At 45.8% G+C, this 19,634-nt stretch overlaps 2 protein-coding genes across 2 annotated transcripts; one reads left to right on the forward strand and one right to left on the reverse strand.

Annotated features, from left to right (window-relative positions):
• Nucleotides 1-56: 56 nt before the first annotated feature.
• Nucleotides 57-12,821, forward strand: LOC121345520 (ceramide synthase 4-like). The gene is given in 11 exon segments (XM_041422537.1): nt 57-74; nt 1,722-1,840; nt 4,035-4,095; nt 4,651-4,698; nt 5,409-5,498; nt 6,316-6,444; nt 7,010-7,038; nt 7,040-7,114; nt 10,875-11,030; nt 12,642-12,682; nt 12,685-12,821. Coding segments are annotated over 11 exon segments (903 nt in total).
• LOC121345874 (kelch-like protein 24) lies at nt 12,524-17,806 on the reverse strand. The gene is made up of 3 exons (XM_041423154.1): nt 16,852-17,806; nt 15,703-16,114; nt 12,524-15,484 (listed from the first exon to the last, which is right to left on the reverse strand). The coding sequence occupies exons 1-3, from the start codon at nt 17,771-17,773 to the stop codon at nt 15,172-15,174; spliced, it is 1,647 nt and encodes a 548-aa protein (XP_041279088.1). The 5' UTR covers nt 17,774-17,806; the 3' UTR covers nt 12,524-15,171.
• Nucleotides 17,807-19,634: the final 1,828 nt, after the last annotated feature.

Below are 19,634 nucleotides of genomic sequence, written 5' to 3' on the forward strand. Positions count from 1 at the left end.
TGTAAAATCACATCACCTCTCCTCTGAGGAGCAGAATACTTCCCAGAGTCTGCATAATGCCTAATGGAGCCAGTGTATGTTAATGCCTGCTGGATTTGATCCTCAGGGCTTTGTTGTGTCCCTGAAGATTGAGATAAGCTTGTTAGGAGGCAAATCTGATTCTTGTGAAAGATACCTCAATGATACAGGAGAGTTGTTGGATTTGAGCAAGAATTACTGAGTGCTGCCTTTAGCTGAGCATAACAGTGATGAGTCATTGAGGCAGATCAGCTGATGAATTTGTTTTCTCACATCAACTTGCTAAGGCTTGAAGAAGCATTCAGCTTCCTCCCTGCACTGCTCGACCTTCTCTCTTTGTTTGCTCCAGGGCTGGGAAGCTTCTGAGTAGTGTGATAGTGTTTAAGAATTTAGTGTATCCATCCCCTCCTCTCTTCACACATGGGGCATCACAGCTCCCCCCACAGAACAGCTATTGTAGAAAACTTGCAGCAAGTCTGCCACTTGTCTGCTGAGAAACCCAGAAGAGCATATCATGGAACCACCAAATCCATTAGATTAGGGAAGGGCTCTGAGATCATCAAGTACAGCCTGTGACCAGTCACCACTTTGTCAGTAAGAGCAGAGTCCAGTCACTTCTTAATTACCTCCAGGGACAGTGATTCCACCACCTCCCTGGGCAACCCATTCCAATGTTTAACAACCCCTTCCATGAAAAAATTCTTATTGATGTCCAACCCATACCTCCCCTGGCATGGCTTGAGTCCATTTCCTCTGTTCCTGTCACTTGTTACCAGGGAGCAGAGCCCAATTCCCACCTGGCTGCACCCTCCTGTTAGGGAGTTGTAGAGAATAAGAAGATCACCCTGAGCCTCCTTTTTTCCAGGCTGAGCCCCTCCAGCTCCCTCAGCTTCTCCTCACTCCCTAATGGAGAGTTCTATTAAAAAACAATTTAATGTAATCACTATAAAGCTTTGTCAGATTAATTATAAAATGCTAATGAGCTCATTTTTGCATTAATTTTAATCACGGTTTATAAACCTTAACTCTTGTCATGTTATTTGGAATTTATGCAGAAAATGAGAATGATGGAATTGATGCCTTCAAGCCTGTGACTGCCACTTAACAGCTGAATGGTTTAATGACATTATGGAGTGAACCATGTGGCTGTTTCTTTATCTTTACAAGTTGAAACGTCTTTTATCTTCAGGTTTTCCATCAGTAGCTGATAATTATAAGCTAAAATAGTATCAGAGATGAAAAAAAAAAGTATTTAACTTTTATAGCCAGATATTACATCTCATTGTGTACAGCTGGCAAAACTTAACCAGGGAGAGGCTGTGCTTATTTCTGAACCTGCATTTAGAATGAATTGGAGTTTTAAAATGGCCAAAACAACCTGGGAGTTCACAAATGCAAACAGAGTTGATACATTTTTTTTCAAATAAAGGTGTACTTTGGGCAAAGGCAGACAGGCAGAAGCAGGCCCTGGGTTTATTTCTGAACCTGCATTTAGATATGTCTGAATTGGAGTTTTAAAATGGCCAAAACAACCTGGGAGTTCACAAATGCAAACAGAGTTGATACATTTTTTTTCAAATAAAGGTGTACTTTGGGCAAAGGCAGACAGGCAGAAGCAGGCCCTGGGAGCCGAGCTCCTCCTCCCTCACAGGGAATGACAGCTTCCAAAGGGCTCAGTCCTTCCTCCCTGCTGTGTTTTCCAGGAGGAGCTGGTTGCACTAGCCAGGCAAAGTGACCTTCCCATCAGAAAGGTGGAGACCTGGGTCAGGCACTGGCAGGCCCAGGATCACCCCAGGTTGATGAAGAAATTCCGTGAGGCCAGGTAGCTGGGTTAGCTTTTGGTGATGGAGACCTCTGACAGGTCTGCACATCATCAATACCCTCTGTCCTGTCCTTACCCCAAACACACTCCCAGGGAGCTGCTGTGGCTGCAGCAGAGCCTCTGTCCCTCAAGGCTCGGTCCCCTTACTGCACCCAGAGCCACGCTGCAGCACAGCCAGCTCCCACCCTCCCTTCCCATTTTTACCTTTGAAAAGTTTAATTTGCTTCAACAGAGTCTACTGGCCTTGATGGAGAACAGGTTTAAATCTCAGATGCTCAGAGGGATTTTGAACACCAAAGCCACTTGTAAAATGTGTTAAACTTATTTTCAAAGATGATCTTGATACACACATAAAATTTTAAGATATTGCCAGCGTGGATGGTTGGGCAGAAAATGAATTCATGAAGTGCAGTTAGGAGGCAGTGCAAGCCATGAAAGAGGGAGGTTAAAACTGAACAACACAAGAAAGCACCAAAATCTTCACAGCTTTCCTTTTCCCTAAGTTGTTTTGCTTTCTTATATTAAATCTTGCTGCATATCTTAGTAATACACTCAGTCAGGGTGGAGAGAGGAGTCACCAAGTGTCTTGATCAAGAGAATCAAGTTATCTCTGGTTCTCACCTTGAGGTTTAATGCTATATGTACATAAAGACCCCCATCAGGTAAGAGATCTACTCCTCTTCCCCCTATGAAAAAGAAATTATTCAGTGCTTGAATCATGTTATGTTTTGAAAAATATATTCTCCACCTGAAAGCTTGTGGAATGTTTCCTACTGCAGCATTTCTGAAGACAGTAATAAAATCCCCAGTATTCCTGTGCCATCACTGAAAAAGATTCGGTGTGGCAGTGGGTGTTAGTAGGAGTTTTGAAGCTCCTGTTGCAATGAGTCTGGGTATGTTTGGTCCCTTGACTGTCTGGTTGGGGTGGCAGTTTGAAGATGTTTGGTCTAGGTTTTGGGTTGTCTAGCCATGGCAGTTAGCATAATTTATGCCCTGAGTCTGGAAAGTTCCCTGTCAGTCAAGGTTATTCTTCTTTAGTATTGGTTTGTCTTTCCCGCTTTTAGCTCATGACCCTTCCCCCCCTCAATTTCCCGCTCTCTTTGGCTTAAAAGCCGCTACTTTTCCCTGCTTCCCCGTTCTTTTGTCGGTGTTTCCCCTCGGCTCCCGGCCACTCCTGCATCCCGCCCGGTGCAGCGCCAAAGCCAGCAGCTCCGACCCGCCCGCTGCTGCGAGAGAGACGACAGCCTGCGCAGCTCTGCAACAGCTGTCGTCCGGCAACAGGAAAGCCCCGCTGCCGCCGAGCCGCTTTTGTCCCGGTGACGGGAAAGCCCCGCTGCTGCTCTGCGCTGCTCCGCGCTGCCGCTCCAGCTACGCGGGCTGCTGCTGCCCGCTCGGCTCCTGCACAGAGGGACTGCCACCGCTGGCTGTGCTGCTGCCCGCTCGGCTCCTGCACAGAGGGACTGCCACCGCTGGCTCTACTGCTGCCCGCTCGGCTCCTGCACAGGAGGGACTGCCACCGCTGGCTGTGCTGCTGCTGCCCGCTCGGCTCCTGCACAGAGGGACTGCCACCGCTGGCTGTGCTGCTGCTGCCCGCTCGGCTCCTGCACAGAGGGACTGCCACCGCTGGCTCTGCAGCTGCTGCCCGCTCGGCTCCTGCACAGAGGGACTGCCACCGCTGGCTCTGCTGCTGCCTGCGAGATCGTGTCATCTGTCTCGCCTCGGCGCTGCTCCGCGGCGGGAAAGAACGACTGATCTTACACCGTGCTGCCCCGGCTCTGCAGACAGAGAAGTTAGGTTCGCGCCGGTGACCGGCGTCCCTGCTCTTCCCGTGACCGCGGTGTGGCGTCAATTGGGTGTCTTCTACTGTCTGGGGTGTATAAGCATTTGATAGGTGATCTACAAACATCCATCCAACAAAAGGAGATGGGGAGAGGCATCTTGGTAGTCTTACTGCATCCTCTTTAGCACCGATGGAATGCCCAAGGAATCTGGGCAAAGCGTGGATCTCAGCAGAGCCTGGCTGGGCAGTGGGTACCCTGATTCCTTACAGCATATGCTTCTATGTGCCATGAGAGCTGAGATTCTGCAGATCTCTGTCCAAACAAGCACAGGTTCCTCTGTGGGCATCCTGGGCACAGCCTGGGGAGCTATTTCAACTCTGGAGGAGGTCTTAATTCCTTTTTTTCTGTTTTAGTTGGAGATTTACATTGTATTTTACCTCATTCTTCTCTGGACTGGCTCTTCTCCATGATGAAGCATGTGAGCAGGGTCATGCTGTGAAATGACACCTAGTGACACCTTTCAAGGGCTCTTTGTTCATTGCAAATGAGGCTGATGGTCCCAGACCACTTTAAAGAGGCCATCCAAAGACAATGCATGGTCATGACTGTGGGTGCAAAGCCAGAGAAGGACAAATTCAGGGGTATGGAGCAGAATCATTCCCAATCCTGATTTAGAAGTTCCCTTTTCCCTGGGTGGAGCTGGCTAGGTGTCAGTGATGTCACTCTGTTGTTCTTGTCTTAGATCCTGGTGTAAGTGCTCCACACAGATACCCACACACAGCTTCTGCATCTCAGACAAGAGCAGACCCTGTCCTGACTGGCTGCTGCCCACTGCTCCAAAGACTCTCCCTATGACATCTTGTACATTCACTAATGTTGAATGCATTTTGCTAACCAGTTTGTCCAAAGCTCAGAGCCAGATTGTATCTAGCATGGGCACACTGAGTTCTTGCAATACCTCTTCCCATGGTCTTTGCATGTCATTAAAAGGCTCTGTGTTCTTACTGCTGCCTTTTCTCTGCACAGAAGCTCTGGTTTTGGGACCACACCATGTGCTGGCTGAAATTTCCACAACAGGTGAGCAGCGAATACATGGAATCACAAGATAATTCATATTGGAAGAGAGATAAGAAAGATTCTTGTCCAACCTCCTGCTTGCAGCACTTAGCTGTGAGATCAGACCAGGTTACCTAAGGTTTTTTCCAGTTTAGTTTTTCCAGTTTAGTTTTGAAAACCTTAAAGTATGGAGACAGCACCACCTTATGACAAAAAGCTTTATACTTATAACTCATCATATCCACCTGTCTTATTTCAACACCCCTCTGGTCTCTCGTCCTCACATTATGCATTATGCAAACAGTTTGACACCTGCTTGATGAGCCCCTCGCATGTGCTCCCTCCCACATGACAGCCCGTGGAGAGCTCTGCTCAGAGCAGGAACATCTCACTTTCTCTGTCACCTGAGTCTGTTTGGAAGTGGCAGTCTGTGGCCACAAAAGGTGATCAGGACATCTGACACCTCAAAGCAGGGATAGAGGTGGGGTGTCAGACTTCTGAAGAGGGGAGACCCCAGCTGCTCCCAATCCTGTTGCAGACAGACCAGGGCTAATCCTGGCTTTGGACTTGTCAGCACATCAGCAAACAGTTCAGTCAGTGGGAACAGGAAAATTTAGGCATGACCAGCACCTGCTGTCCCAAACATGGGTTGAATGAAGGGGAAGACTCTTGACCTCTCCTGAACCCAGGGCTAGGCAGGGTTGTCACACTGCCTGTCACTTGTCTTACAGCCTCTATCACCCATATTGGGCTGGTTCTACCTCCTGGAGCTCTCCTACTGCTCCCTGATGGCCACCCTGCCTTTTGATATGAAGAGGAGGGTGATTGGCCACAGCACAACACAACCAGATGGTTCAGTCAGCCCCCTATGCCCCCGTCCCACTGTCAGCTCCCTGGGGGTGCAAAGGAGAAGGCACAAGTGCTGCTATGAAGACCCTTGAGCATGTGAACCCCTTCAGCTCTCATAGCCCACCGCTGCACCCTGCACTGGGCCCTGCTCATGTGTGGCACGGCCTTCCTGTCTGCTAGGCTGGGGAAGTGCTGGGGGTCCCATGGCTGCTCAAGGGACGGTCACTGGGTGAACATGGCATCACGGCCTTTCCCAGCTCTTGGGTGCTGCCTGCACCAGAGGGCTGTGCCCTCTGGTGGGAGGGACCTGGTCTGCCCTGATGAGGATCCTGTAAATGTGTGACTTTTGCAGCACAGTCACCTGAAGAAGCACAGGCAATTGAAGAGCTCCTCCATTACAGCCCACAGGTAGGACCTGCCCCAGGCCAAGGGCATCTACTGTCATTACAAAAGGCCTTCAATACACAGCGGAGGCATCTGGAAGAAAATATGGGGTATTAATAGAGCAATTTTGGAAGGGCAGATCAATTCACGAGAACTCATAAAAATCCATCTTCCAGCATGTTTGCACCTACATATGTCTCATGGGTATTTATCTGGGTTTCCATAAACTGGGCATAAAGGACAAAATTCTCTTCTTGAGATTGTGCAGGACCTCAGAGAGCTGTAGTGTGGTGGGGAGCACTGGTGATTTGTGGAGGTGTTTGACACGTCCTAGTGAGGCAGCAGCGTGCAGGATCAGATGCTGCCAGAACAAGGTAAGACTGACAATCTCTCTTCCCATGACAGGACTTTAAGGAACAGATTGTCCACCACATCGCCACCATCACTCTGATCTTTGTCTCCTACTGTGCCAATATGATATGGTTTGGGATGATAGTCATGCTGGTCCATGTTGCCTCTGATTATATTTTAGAGGTGTGTTACCCTCACCTTGAAATCATGGAATCACAGAATGGTTTGGGTAGGAAAGGACATTAAGGCCCATCTCATTCCAACCCCCTGCCATGGGCAGGGACACTTTCCACTAGATCAGATTTCTCCAAGACCCATTCCACCTTCTCCAAGGATGGGGCAACCTCAGCTTCTCTGGCCAACCTGTGCCAGGGCCCCACCACCCTTTGAGTAAATAATTTCTTCCTAACATCTAATAGAAATCTCTCCTAGTTTAAAACTGTTGCCTGTGTAAAAAGTCGCTCTCTCAGTTGCAGGCCTGTGCTCGTGCCTGTGGGTAGCACTGGCAGCTGTGCACGTTGCTACACATGACACATGTCAATGCAGTGCCCATGAGTGGGACGCATGTAAGTTGGTGACAGAGCATTTAGGAAGTATTTGTTCTGCTCTTGGGGAAATATAATTGGATCCAAAGAGACTAGGACACATCCCTACAAGCCTGGTCATCCTTGCAGGATGTAGGAAATCCCTCAGCCCCTAGATGGAGAACACAGTCATAAGGGACATACAGAAATTTGTTTCTCTACAGCTTGCCAAGATACTCCATTACCTGAAATGGAAGGGTCTGTGAAGCAGTATTCAATGTTTTTGTTGTGGTTTTCATCATCTCCTGGCTTGTCATTTTCCCATTAATGTGAGTACCATTTTGCTGTCCTCTGCATGTGGATATTATGCACTGTTGTCGTGGTTTGACCAGGAAGTGAGTTTCTGGGAAATTATGGACAAACCAATCAGTGGCCAGATTTGGAAATTGGCACCTGGTGTGGCCACTGGGGACCTGGATATGCCTCTGAGAACACACAGGGGTTAAAAGCAGAGGATTCCTAGAGGGAGTCTCTCTTTTGAGTCTGGCCAGTGAGCTGATCTGACCTCTCCCCTGCCCAGCTGCATCTGGGTGCAGGAGGGGAGGCCATGCGGCCTGAGGGAAGGGAGGCCGTGAGGCCTGAGGGGAGGGAGGCCGTGCGGCCTGAGGGGAGGGAGGCCATGAGGCCTGAGGGAGGGGAGGCCATGCGGCCTGAGGGAAGGGAGGCTGGAGTCCAGGCAAGGTGCAGGGGTGGAGGAGACCTGGGATGGTTTGGGCAGCCCCACCGGGAGAGAATGATAGAGACTGTGCAGGCTGGAAATTTGATATCTCGTGCCGGTACCACAGCCAGGAGGAGAAGTGTAGCCATGATATTATGAAAATCCTTTGCTGGGATTTTTCCTCTCCTGAGAAGCTGAGGAGCCTCAGGAGAGAAATGTAAACAATTACTATCTGCTGCTGTGGAATGCAACAGGTGCCTCTATGATTGGTCCATGTGGATTGTTTTCCATTGATGACCAATCACAGCCACCTGTGCCAAGGCTGTGAGCAGTCACAGGATTTTTGTTATTCTATTCTGTTCTCTTCTAGTTGTAGCCTCCTGATCTCTCTGTTCTTTAGTATAGTCTCAATGTAGTATTTTAATATAATATTTAACATAATAAATCAGCCTTCTGAAATGGAGTCAAGCCTCGTGTCTCAACACGCGGAGAGTCCTCAACAGCCCACATGGAGCTGTGTTTCCTGGGGAGGCCCATGGTGCAAGAGGGAGACTCCTCTCTCCTGATGAACTGGGGGGAGCTTGTGTGAAGGAGGGGATTGGACTGAGAATTGAGTGTTAGAGGGGTGGTAGCTGGATTGGGAATTACAGTCTTGTCATATGGTGTGATGGTGTTAGATGGGTGGGGGGAGGAGGAGTGTTTTGGATGTTTTCTATTGTGGATTGTGTGTGGTCTTTTTTCTTTTTTTTTCCCTTTTGTCTTTATGTTGTAGATCAATAAAGGTGGTTTTTTTTCCCCTCCATTCCCAAGCTGGAGGCTGCTTTGTTCTGTTTCCAGGTCACATCTCACAGTAACCATTTTGGAAATATACCTTTCATGGGGGCACTGGCACTGTGCCAGAGTCAATCCATGACAGCTGTTAGTTTCTGGAGAGGTGTGACCCTCCATGCTGAGGGAGGAAAGGCAGAGAACAGAACACAACAAGTTCAAAAATTAATTCAACTAGAACAGAAGAACCCACAGGGAAAAAAAACCCAAAACCCTAGGGTTTTAACTATATTAATGAATTAATTCTACTAATTAATCTAGAGCCACAGCCTCTGCCTCTCTATTCTCACTTGAATATTATAAACACTGGTTTCTATTAGAGAGAGAAGGTGCAAACCATACTGGTTAGAATTTCCCAAGAAATTCTTAGCAGACTAAAAAACCTTAAAGCTCAAGGTCTACTAAGACACAATTAGTATAGAAAAAACAGCACGGTAAATTTAAAGTTACCTACCATGTATCTGAAATAAAAGAAGAAAATCATGAGGGATTCAGGAGGTGGGATAGTTGACATGCTGGGAGGGCATCGGCAATGATTCCTCCAGAAGCCACGCACAGGTACCAGCCTTGGAGAATGGCTTTTGCATACACTCATCTGGCAGCCCTTCCAGCCTTTAACTGGGCTGAAGTTGTTCTTTTTTCTTTACCTTTGCCAAGTTGCCTGGAAAAGCTGATAGCAACTAACTTCCCATAAACTTATTCCACAACACTAGCGTTATAGTCTAATCTTTCAAACCAAACATTTCATTTGTTACACCAAGAAAAATTAAAAAAATAGGACATGCTATACACACACAAAGGGATAAGTCTCTGATGCTGTCCTTTGTCCCTGCCCTTGTTGCATACCACCACTGAAGATGCTGAGTTTTGAACTTTGGTCATATTGCCATTTAGTCTGGATGCCTATGAGGCTGACTTTGCATGACAAGTCCCAGATTCTGGTGGTCATATGTCTGCTTTAGAGAGAAAAGCAGTAAAAGCTTGAGGCAACTGCTGTGGTGCACTAAGTCCCCGCTGGATGATAACAGGGGCGCAACTGAGCCTCCTTCCGAGCTCTGCAGAATCCCAGCTGCCAGCGGAGGTTCGGCGTGGAAACACAAGGGCAGCAGCACGGGTCCTGGGGTGGAACTGGGGTAACTTTATTCTATGCCAAAACTCCCACGTCCCCAGAGTTCCAGGACCCCGAACTGAGGGCAGACAATAGCTTATAAACAGGGGGAGGTCTCAATCTTTAACTAATTGGGAGAACTGGGGGAGGAACACAAGGTGGGGAATACAGTGTGTAAACCAATGAAGGACTTCAAGGGAGGAAAACAGCTTCAGTAAACTAATGGGGTTTCAAAAGATAAAAAACTGATAGGGAAGTTTCTAAGGGGAAGGCAGGTTCAGGGAGGGATTGACGTTTAATGAAAGGAGGAATAAGGAAGGTTCTGGGGAAAAGGTAGGAACAGGAGGGGTTAACAACTGGGAAGGGGAGGGGGTTTAAAACTTGTCAGGGAATAGCTAGGTAACAAACAGAAAAACCAACACTTAACTAAACTAAATAACAATAAAAAGCAAGTCTAATTTTAAAAACATAAGCTACAAAACGGGAAACCTGTGCCTCTAAAGGCAGGGAAAGGACAACATAAGAAAATTACAAAATCACAAATTGAACAGCAAGCGTACCAATAAAACAAAAAACCACACTGCCACAGGCAACTTTCCTGAGAACAAGCACAACTTCAGTTGCCTCCACTACTATGTGTGAAGTCCCAGAATCCCAACCTGCTGTACCGTAATGTAAGGACAAAGAAGGTAACAGGTGTCCTGAATCAGACTAAGGGTCCACTGAGATCAGCGTGTCTCAGCAAAAACAGCAACAGCAGAGATCGAGGAAAACAAGTGCAGAGCAAATACATACTCTGTCCAACATGGTTTCCCAGAATACAATATATTAATGTCATAGGTAACTTGTGGAGGAAGACACATACTAGCAACTCATCATTTCTCTCCTGTGTTGAACTGCTCTCTGTCCTGTCTGCTTTCCATTTTCAAACCAGTGCTGTCCTCCTTTCTGTTCTCATCACTGAAGATATAGACTTTCTGTGACTTTTGCTAAAAATAATGTCTTGCCCAGCTGCACCCTTAACTCTTCCCTAACTTCATTTTAAAAAGCCATTATATTTTTATTTAGGTGAGGTCTCCTTATGGGCTCACTTTTGTTCATTGTTCCTCTTAAGATTTATTTTAGGAGAAATGTTGCCAGTTCCTGTCTCTTCTAAAGGAGCATTGCAGGTTTCTGATAACTGACCTGTCTGCAAAGACTATTGTATTGTTGGTGATTTTAATACAGAGCTTCTGCAGGTCCTCTGGGACTTGCTTTTGAGAGCTGGGCACAGCGTGAAGCGTGGTGGTGCCATCCTGGCTCAGCTCAGCTCTGCCCTGGGAACACATCAGCCAAGTCATTCTGCAGAAAGACACCTGATCCTTGTAAGCCTGAAGATACTTAACCTGCTTTAGTCTTGTGTCTTCTGATTTGCCTCTCCCTGTCTTTCCCACAGTGTATATTATTACTTCATTACAAAAGTTTCATTGTTCCTCATAAGCTGTCTCATAAATTCTTTCCTGGTGATCCTGCAGTTGTTACACATTTTCTGGTCCTATGTGATCATTTGATCTTCAATGTCATCCTCTGTGATGAGGTATGAAAAGTCTTTGTCTCCTTTGTGCCACCACCGGTCATGGGAGAACATGAGGTTCAGGGTGACTCCTACCTGCCTGCAGGAAGGAAGGAGAGAATGAGAAAATCTCATTTCTCTCCTTCCTTCCTTCCTTTGCCCCACAAACAGCCCAACAGCTTCTTAAGGCGTATGTTTCAAGTTGTATGGATACCTTATCTCACAAAGATCAGAGGAGCAGGAGCTCACTTCTAGCTTGCAGCTCTGCTCTCGTGACATGGGAACCATCCACAGACCTTACTCCTCACTGCCTAATGGCTTCTCAGTATGTAGGTTCAGAGAACTGGAACCAGTTGGTATGTCCAAAGAAGACTAAAGGAAGGAGCAACCAGGTAAGCCTGGTAGATAGCACACCGTGTATTTGCATCTCTGAGTTTTGGGTGCCTTCCACAGGCTCTTGGTGGATGCCAGAGTTTGTATGGGGATCACTGGGACAAATGTCATCAGAGAGGGCAGTTCCCTAGCCTGCCTTGCTAAACGACGGAGATGACATTGTGGGAGCATCTGAGAAGATTCGTGAAAGCTTTGAGGACCTGTGGTCAAAAAAACCCTCTCCACCATGTTGGCACTATGCCTTCAACTTTCTTGATTTACCCCTTCATTACAGCTAAATTACAAGAAAAAGCAGTTTTTCTGAGGAAATTACGGAGGACATTCTACTAGTTTGAAAACAAACCTGTGGGAGCTTCCAAGTCAGAACTACAATTTAATAGGAAAATTAAAATAAATGTAGAAAACACTGGCTTAAACTGACAGTCAGGATACAATCTGACACGCTGTTGGTCAGGGTGGTGGTAGCAGTCCAATTAAACAGTGGCTGCAGTCCTCTTTTAGTGATAGATGTGATTCTGTTGAAGTGCTGATCCTGCAGAAAGGTCTGGTCTTCCTCTGAAGGTCCAGGGAGGTTATGTAGCTCTTCTCTTCTTGGAATTCAGTAGGTGAGGCTCCTCATGGTGTTCCAAACTCAGATTATATCCAGGTAGGAATGCTTGGTTCCTCCCTATGGGTGGAGCATTTCACAGTGAGATGATGTAATTTATGAGTCATGCAGTGAGACTTGATGACCCCTTGGCAGAAGATATCCCCAGGAGGGTGTTGTCAGGGCTGAGTCATGGAAGAGATAAAGAACACCACCCTGCCTGTTTTTAACAGTTTATGAAGATAGTGATAGAACACATACTTTTGGTTACATCTTACATTGCAACCTAAGACAGACATGCTCTTTGAGATTGTAGACAATAGCAAAATAAGGAGTGCAGTGCATATGCTTGCTGGACAAATCTGTGCTGGCTTTCACAACTTCAACAGTAATAAATTGCATAGAAAAATATGCTGAACAACTATATGTAGAATAACTTATTTTCAGGAAATCATATTACAAGACACATTACCAGGGTGAGAAAAATTGGGTTAGAGTTAACGTCTGTCAGCTTGAGTCAATCTCCCAATGCAGAGACAATTGAGGCAATGGATTTAATAACATGATCACCCTCTTACTTTTATTTTAGATAGGTTAAGCCCCGAGAACTGTGAATGAATAGAGGACTAGTCTTCTCAAATACAATTTAAACTTTCTTTTCTTCAGAATAGACAAGATGTCAGAAGTGACACCAAAGAGAGTGACAAGAGCAAGGAGAGGATCTGGCAAAGAACAAAGAAAAACACAGGGCTTGCTGCAAAACACCAGGATCCAGGCAGTCTTTGGAATGCAGGAAGGCTGAACAGGAGCTGGGGGAGAGGCTGGACAGGGCTCCACTGCAGTGTGCCTGAGGCCTAGGTGGTGATTTCATCACATCTATAGGCAGTTAAGTCACTTCAGGAGCTGTTTCCTAGAATTATTTTGTTAGCATTATTCTTTTATTACTACTCTATAATCATTAACCCAGGAAGAAAAGAGTATACCAGCTAAAGACCCACTGTATAAAGAGACGATGGGTGGAACAAGCTGCTGAAGTTATGACTTCTATCTGTGATTATCTCAAAGCCTTCCCAAAAGGTTCATGAGATAATAAACTAAAATGGGGAAGATTTAACCAATCTGCAGTTTCAAAAGACAGTGGCATTCATTGCCAGCCACCCCATGAAAGGACTTGCATGTGACAGGCACTGGTTTAAATGGCAAATAAGCTTTCACTTGGGAAGTATAAAATGGTCAGGCTCTGGGATAAACCATTTCTGCAGCTAAGGCCTGGCCAAATGATACAAGCTGTATTTGCTGTATGAATTATTCAAAATAGCTCTAATGTCTAAAAGATTTTGCTTACTGAATGTCCACTCAGGGAAAAGTCTCCTAAAATTGAAAGGAACTGAATTCTTCCAAATGCACACTCTTCCACCAGAAATTATACATAATAAATGGAAGCTTTCTATATGGATGTATTAATTTTGTTGAGATTTCATTTTTAAAATTGCAAAGTAGGAGCATTACAACACTATCATTTTACCTGGACAGTTTAGGAATTGGATGATGCTTCACCTTGTAATTTCTTGCATAAGTTCTAATTTTCAGAATTATAGTACAACAAAAAATTTTAAGTAAATGTAAAAAATTAATTACACAAAAAAGGGGTCTGTTTTATGTACACTTTGTATGAAATCTTTTTACACTAGCAGATCATATGTCAGTAGGAAAATCTTTGAACCTTGCTGGCAACCTGACATCACATAACTCAAACGCTGAACCAGCTTTCCCTTGAAGGACTCTGGAATTTGGGTCTCCAGGCTGCAATGCTGGAAGGCAGGCAGCCACCCTCTCTCTGTGGAACATCAGCCTTGAGCAGGATGTCACCTCACCCCCACTAGCTGCCCCTAGGTGAGGTGAAAGACCCTTCACTGGGATCCCTGGGTAAGGGTTCGCCCATGAATTAATGTACCTTGTCCCATCAAGTATGATGCTTTCTTTTAAAGCCCCAAATGATACATGAGAATTTCATAATTCAAAAGACTTACACAGTCTCCAGGGCACAAGGGCCTCTGGGCCCAGAGAACAGGCCCAGGCTTGGCTGCTGCAGCCCCATCATGGGACTCCCAGCTCTGGTGGGGAGCTGGCAAGGAGAGGAAGCCAAACCAGACCTAGAGGGCTCCATGTCTGCTGGCTTGCTGTCCTGACAGAGCTGTCACAGTGGCAGGGTTGCTTTTCACCAACACCTCTCAGTTTTTAAGGCCTCTCCCCTTCTCTGGAGATGTTAATCATTCAGCTCAGGAGCTCTCTTGCTGTGTCACATCAGAGAACAGGCTGACAGCACAGATGACAGCAATGCTTGCAGTGCAGCCTCCCAGCTCGCTTCCTTTGTGCCAGCGGGGCAGTCACTCCCTCCCACTCCACACTTGGGAGGCCTGAGTGCCCTTGGAGATCAATCCGTACTGCCATAAGGCCATAGTTCTGCCCAGGACATGCTCTTCCTCCTAAACAGTCTTTAATTACAGCCATGTGCAGGACCCTGCTCCTTGCACCCTCGTTTCAGTGCTTTGGGATGGGCATTTTTATTCTGAGTCTCTGCAGCCGTGAACCCAAAGACGACTAAGGAAACTGAAGCCAGATTCTTAAGACTCATTGTGCAAATGTGCACATACCTGAATCCATAAATCCAGAAGAGTCGCCCTCTTTCTGTGGTGCTCTTCGGCCTTGAATAAAGATAATTTTAGCCATAATTAACCTGTGAAACTTGCTTATTTCAGGTTAAAATGGTACTGATATTAAGTATGGCTTGACAGCAATGCTGTTTGGGTTTTGCTCTGTCTACAGTACTATGGGTTATAATCCTGCTGAAGATTTCCTTGACACTCATTTGATTATTTAAGTCCTGTGATATTGTCTAACAATGAGGCAGTGATTTTCCAGCTGTTCAAAGGACAGAGAGACAAAGGTTAAAGGTCAGAACAGCCCTTTACTGAGCATCAACCCTAAGGAGTTTATATACCATAACAATATCAATCACTATTTTCAATAATGACCTGCAGCCTTTATGCACACAAAGTTTGCACTGGCTTTTGCTTCAAGTTCATTTGTCAAGTAGAAAAAAAAAGGTAAAATTACAAAGGAGCAAAATTTTTTAAATGTCACAGGCCAAATTGATGCAATCTAACTCCCTTCAGCTGTAAAGCACATGATCTTCCACTCTTATGCCCACGTATCAAATCTTCGCACAGAGACACAGCCATGAACAGGAAGGGGGCAAGGGAGTTTGTTATCTATGACCTGGCACACATCAGTGTAGGGATCAAAGAGAACCACAATGGGGAGAGCACTGTTTCCCTTCCTCTGTCCAAGGAGATAAATTTGTCCATTCACGGTGCTGCATCCCATGAAGAACTTCTGGGTCAAGCATTCCTCATTCACCTGGGTCCATTCATCTGTCTCCACATCAAATCGAAAAGCTTCCCCTCCTACAGTGTACAGAGCCCCATTCAGGGACGTGATGCAGAGGTCATACCTGAGAGAGAAGAAACCCTTGATCAGAATCAACAGAAAGATCTGGCCCCTGAAATATTCAGGGTGACCTTGGTCCTCAAATCAGAAATCCTGTTTAAACAGAGAATCACAGAAGTGTTGCAGGGACAGGACTTACGGATTTCTACATTATAACCTATTCTTGGAGCAGGACCAGCCTAGAATCCTTCATCTTCTGCCAGGTCCCAGATTATTTCTTACCTTGGAAGAGGGGAGAACGAGATGACATCCCAGCTGTCTGTCTCTGTGTTCAGCCTTTGCACTCCATCATACACGTGTCCATTCTCATCCAGGCCACAGACCACATAGATCCTGGTTCCCACACTGACCGCGTCGCCCCTCTCCACAGGCTGAGCCATAGGACTCATGCTTTCCCACTCTGACTCCATCAAAGCCATGCGCTCCACTGCTGGGATTATCCCTTCATCTGTGCTCCCTCCGAGAACATACAAGTAGAGCCCTACTCCAACTGCACAGTGGCTATTGCGGGACTTTTTCATGGCTGGCCCTTCCAGCCAGCAATTGTCCAAGCAGTTGTAGATGAGTACCCAATCCACACTGTACCATACAAATTCATCCCGGAAATATCCTCCTGTCACAAAAAGGAAGCTCCCTGGAAACACAGCAAAGAAAATACTAGTCATATGAAGGCTAAAAATTGCTCCCAATACCTGGGGCTCTCATTTCAACCTGGGCTGTAGTGATAAGGTGCAAGATGAGGAGAGAAAATCACTGCTCTAGCAATCAGTTTGCAGTATTTAATTCCTCATCCACACAGATACATTAGGCCTATAGTATGCAGCCAGTCTTTCCAAGCCTATTCCCATTTTTGAACAGAATCATGGAAACACTGCTTGGAAAGAACCTCAGGGATCTCACTTCCAAACTCCTACCAGAAATGGGATTATTACCAACACTAATACAGGAAGCCATAGCATTGAGCTGGCTTGAAAGTCTCCAAGCATGAAGGTTTCCCAACATCTATGGATAAGTTTAATGTAATGGCAACTATAAATCAGAAGTTGCCTGTCATATGTCTAATTCACTACAAAAGAGAAGGCCAAAAAATACACTGCTTAAAACCAAGTCCTTAGACTAATTCCAGATAAAGCCAAGGTAAAGAGCTTGGTAGACTGCATAGTTTCTGCTGTAGGAGAATAGTGTTGTCTAGCATTCTCCCAGGACTAAGGAAGACAAAACCATTCTTTGAACAAATATGAACACCACTGTGAATGAGGTTTTAGCAATGCTGAGCACAATCATTTTACAGCAACAGTTGGCCTCCCTGCATTTGGGACTCAGTCTGAAGTTCTGTTTGCATCTGCTCAGTCTCCCTTTTCTGTAAGTTACCTACTGCTGCCACTGCATACTGGGTGAGGTTCCTGCGCTGCAGTGGAGAACAAGCCTGCCAGGTCCCTGTTTTAGGTTGAAAGAGAAATAATTCTTGCTGTTCCTTGTCATGCTTTCCTCCCAGGACATATAAGGTGTCATAGCTCCGGCCAGCATAAGGACACAGTTTCGGATTTTGCCAACTGGGTGGAGGACAGCTGTCTAACTTCTTTATTAGCCTGGAAAAGATATCTGTCTCTCCAGCACGCTTGCTGCGTTTCACCAAGATATCAAGGAAGGACAAACTCAGAAAAGTGACCCTGACTTCGCCCACCAAATCCAGAAATTCTTCCTCTCTTGTTGCTGGGTCCTCCATTATCCAAATCATAATACTGTCAAAAACCACATCCTCTCTTGAAATGAAGAGGTCATCACTCTTCAGGAGTTGCACCAGCATTTCCTTGGGTAATGCCTTAAATTCTTCCTGGCATATCACATCCCCCCAGTGAGTGAGAGCCACATTCATAGCAGACACATACAACTCTGTAAAGGCAAATTGCTGTGAGTAGGTCATCAGGCCCAGGCAGTTTGAAACATGCAGTTCTCTCTCCAGAAATTTCTCACACAGCATTTTCACCCTGTCAAACTGAAAAAAATCAGCTGTTTCCAGTAAGCTGGTCACATTTTCTTGACCTATGAGCACTTGGGCTGTGCGAGTGAACTCAAGTAGTGCCTGAAATGGCACTGCATCGATCCCTTTGATCACTATGTGCTGTTCAGAGCTCTCTCTTGCTCCTCCAAAAAACATGGCTTCAAAATATCGACTGTGCACTGAAAGCACCCTACGGCTGACCTGGAAGAGTCTCTCTCCAACCTCAAGAATTGTGTCTGCAGTCATTTCTGCCTGAGGTCCCAGCTCCTGTGGCTCTTGTGCAGGCTCCATCCTTGTAGACTGCCAGGCAGTTAATTTTAACTCAGTCTTATGCAGCCCTTTCCATCTCTGGAAACACTACCCCTCTAGCTAGGATAAATATGAGATAAGCCAATCTTGTCCTAAAAATAGAATGTTTTCTACTCTCGTGCTTTGCTCTTCTGTCTTTTCTGCTACTTTATGAACAGCATTAGCAGAACAGCTGTATAACCTAAAAAATAGAGATTTGACTGGCATCTACTTTTACCAGGTAAGGCCACAACAAATAAGGGGAGCCATTAGCCAAGCAAAGAGCCTGGGCTAAAAAGAAAAAACAGGAGAAACAACCAAAAGATTCCTAAGCACTGAGTAAATACAAAGAAGTTGTAGAAAACATTGAACCCATTTGGAAATAAGCAATCATTACCCCATCTTTCATTAGTTCAAGCTTAACCAAATACCAAAGTGATTACAGTTTTTATTACATATCTAACTTCATACTTTAGTAAGAAAGAAGAGGAAGGAGTGAGCCCCCATTCAAACCCAGATGGCTTCACATGTTCAGTCATCCTCAATCTGAAAGCACTAAATAAACACAGATGTGGGACAAGCAACAGCTAATGCCACAATGAATTTTTCCAAAGCTATTAAGTGAAGAGACTTGCATAGGGACCTTGAAGTAGAGTCCTGCACCCAAACAGCCCATACCAGCAACTCACTCCCAGTTCTTGGCAGAGCTCAGAAAACAGAAGCTGTGCCAGTGTCTCACCATGCCATCACAAAAACTTCCTTCCTTATTTCTAGCCTGGATTGCCTTTCTTTTAGCTTAAACCATTGCCCCCTTGTCCTACCACAACAGGCCCTGCTAAAATGTCTGTCCCTTATAACTTTCATATTCTTCTTTTCAGGTACTTGACTCCCAAGTATAACCTCAAAGTCTGTGCTGCAGAAAAGGAGAGCCATGCAGCTCACAACCAACCACCTGAGCAGGAAATGTTGGGAACATGCCCCTTTCCAGAGTTTACACACTTGACCCATGGCTTCAGGCAGATCTCCCGACACTGAGAGCCCAGAATCCACCCCAGAGAGCCCCAGCGGGTCTGTTTCTGAGCTATACTTAAGAGTTCAAAAATAGTGCAGCACGTTATTGGCATCAATGCCAGCAACCTTTCTCCCACTAAAAGGACAGTTCAAGACTCTGCTGAGGCTGATGGTAAGCAAATTCTACTCCTCACACTCTAAATAAGGATTCCCTTTTGAATTGTGCAGTTTTACAAGCAAGTTTTATAGCATTAGAAAGAAATTAGGTTGTGAGGAGCACAACTTTATAGACAGCTCTGTGAGCCCCAGACTGAAATCCAGACGCACCCAAGTTCACACAGGCAATACATCACACCTGGTCCCTAGTTTCAGAGCTCCTGGAAGCCAGATTCACTAAAATGAAATTTACTCTAAGTTCCCAGCCATTTTGGAGCTGACCCAGGAAAGGATGTGTGGGAGAACAATGCTGTGGCCAAAATAACCAATACAACTTGCCATGTGTTCTTGACAACCTTCAGGAAACAAAACTGCTGCTGCCAGCAAAACAATTCACTCTGCCACAGCCTCCTCATAAAGGGTCCTCTATAAAGGCAAGAGCAGGTGGCAGAAGCAGGTTAGAGGCTTCAGGCACATACCTCAACCAAGTAGTCTTGAAAATGCTTCAGAAGAGGGACAAGATGCTCTCCGGCCTTTCCCATCAATTCCCTGTTTGAAACACAGCTTCTGCTCTGGTCCCTCCTGATCCTGCAGTGTTTATGCACCTCCTGAACCAAATTAATTTAGATTTATGGCTGGAGAACTGTAATGTCAGCTTTAGTGCACTTTTACAGACTAAAAACCAGACATTTAGAAA

The sequence above is a fragment of the Onychostruthus taczanowskii genome, unplaced genomic scaffold, assembly GCF_017590055.1.
Source record: "Onychostruthus taczanowskii isolate IOZ18803 unplaced genomic scaffold, ASM1759005v1 scaffold110, whole genome shotgun sequence".
NCBI classification, from domain to species: domain Eukaryota; kingdom Metazoa; phylum Chordata; class Aves; order Passeriformes; family Passeridae; genus Onychostruthus; species Onychostruthus taczanowskii.

Excerpts from the sequence above, each read along its gene's own strand:
- LOC121345874 (XM_041423154.1), bottom strand. The coding sequence starts at position 17,773 with ATGGAGCCTGCACAAGAGCCACAGGAGCTGGGACCTCAGGCAGAAATG. Across the intron at positions 16,115-16,851 it reads GTATGCAGTGGCAGCAGTAG|GGAGCTTCCTTTTTGTGACA; the intron begins GTAACTTACAGA and ends CTGTGTTTCCAG. Across the intron at positions 15,485-15,702 it reads TCGTTCTCCCCTCTTCCAAG|GTATGACCTCTGCATCACGT; the intron begins GTAAGAAATAAT and ends CTTCTCTCTCAG.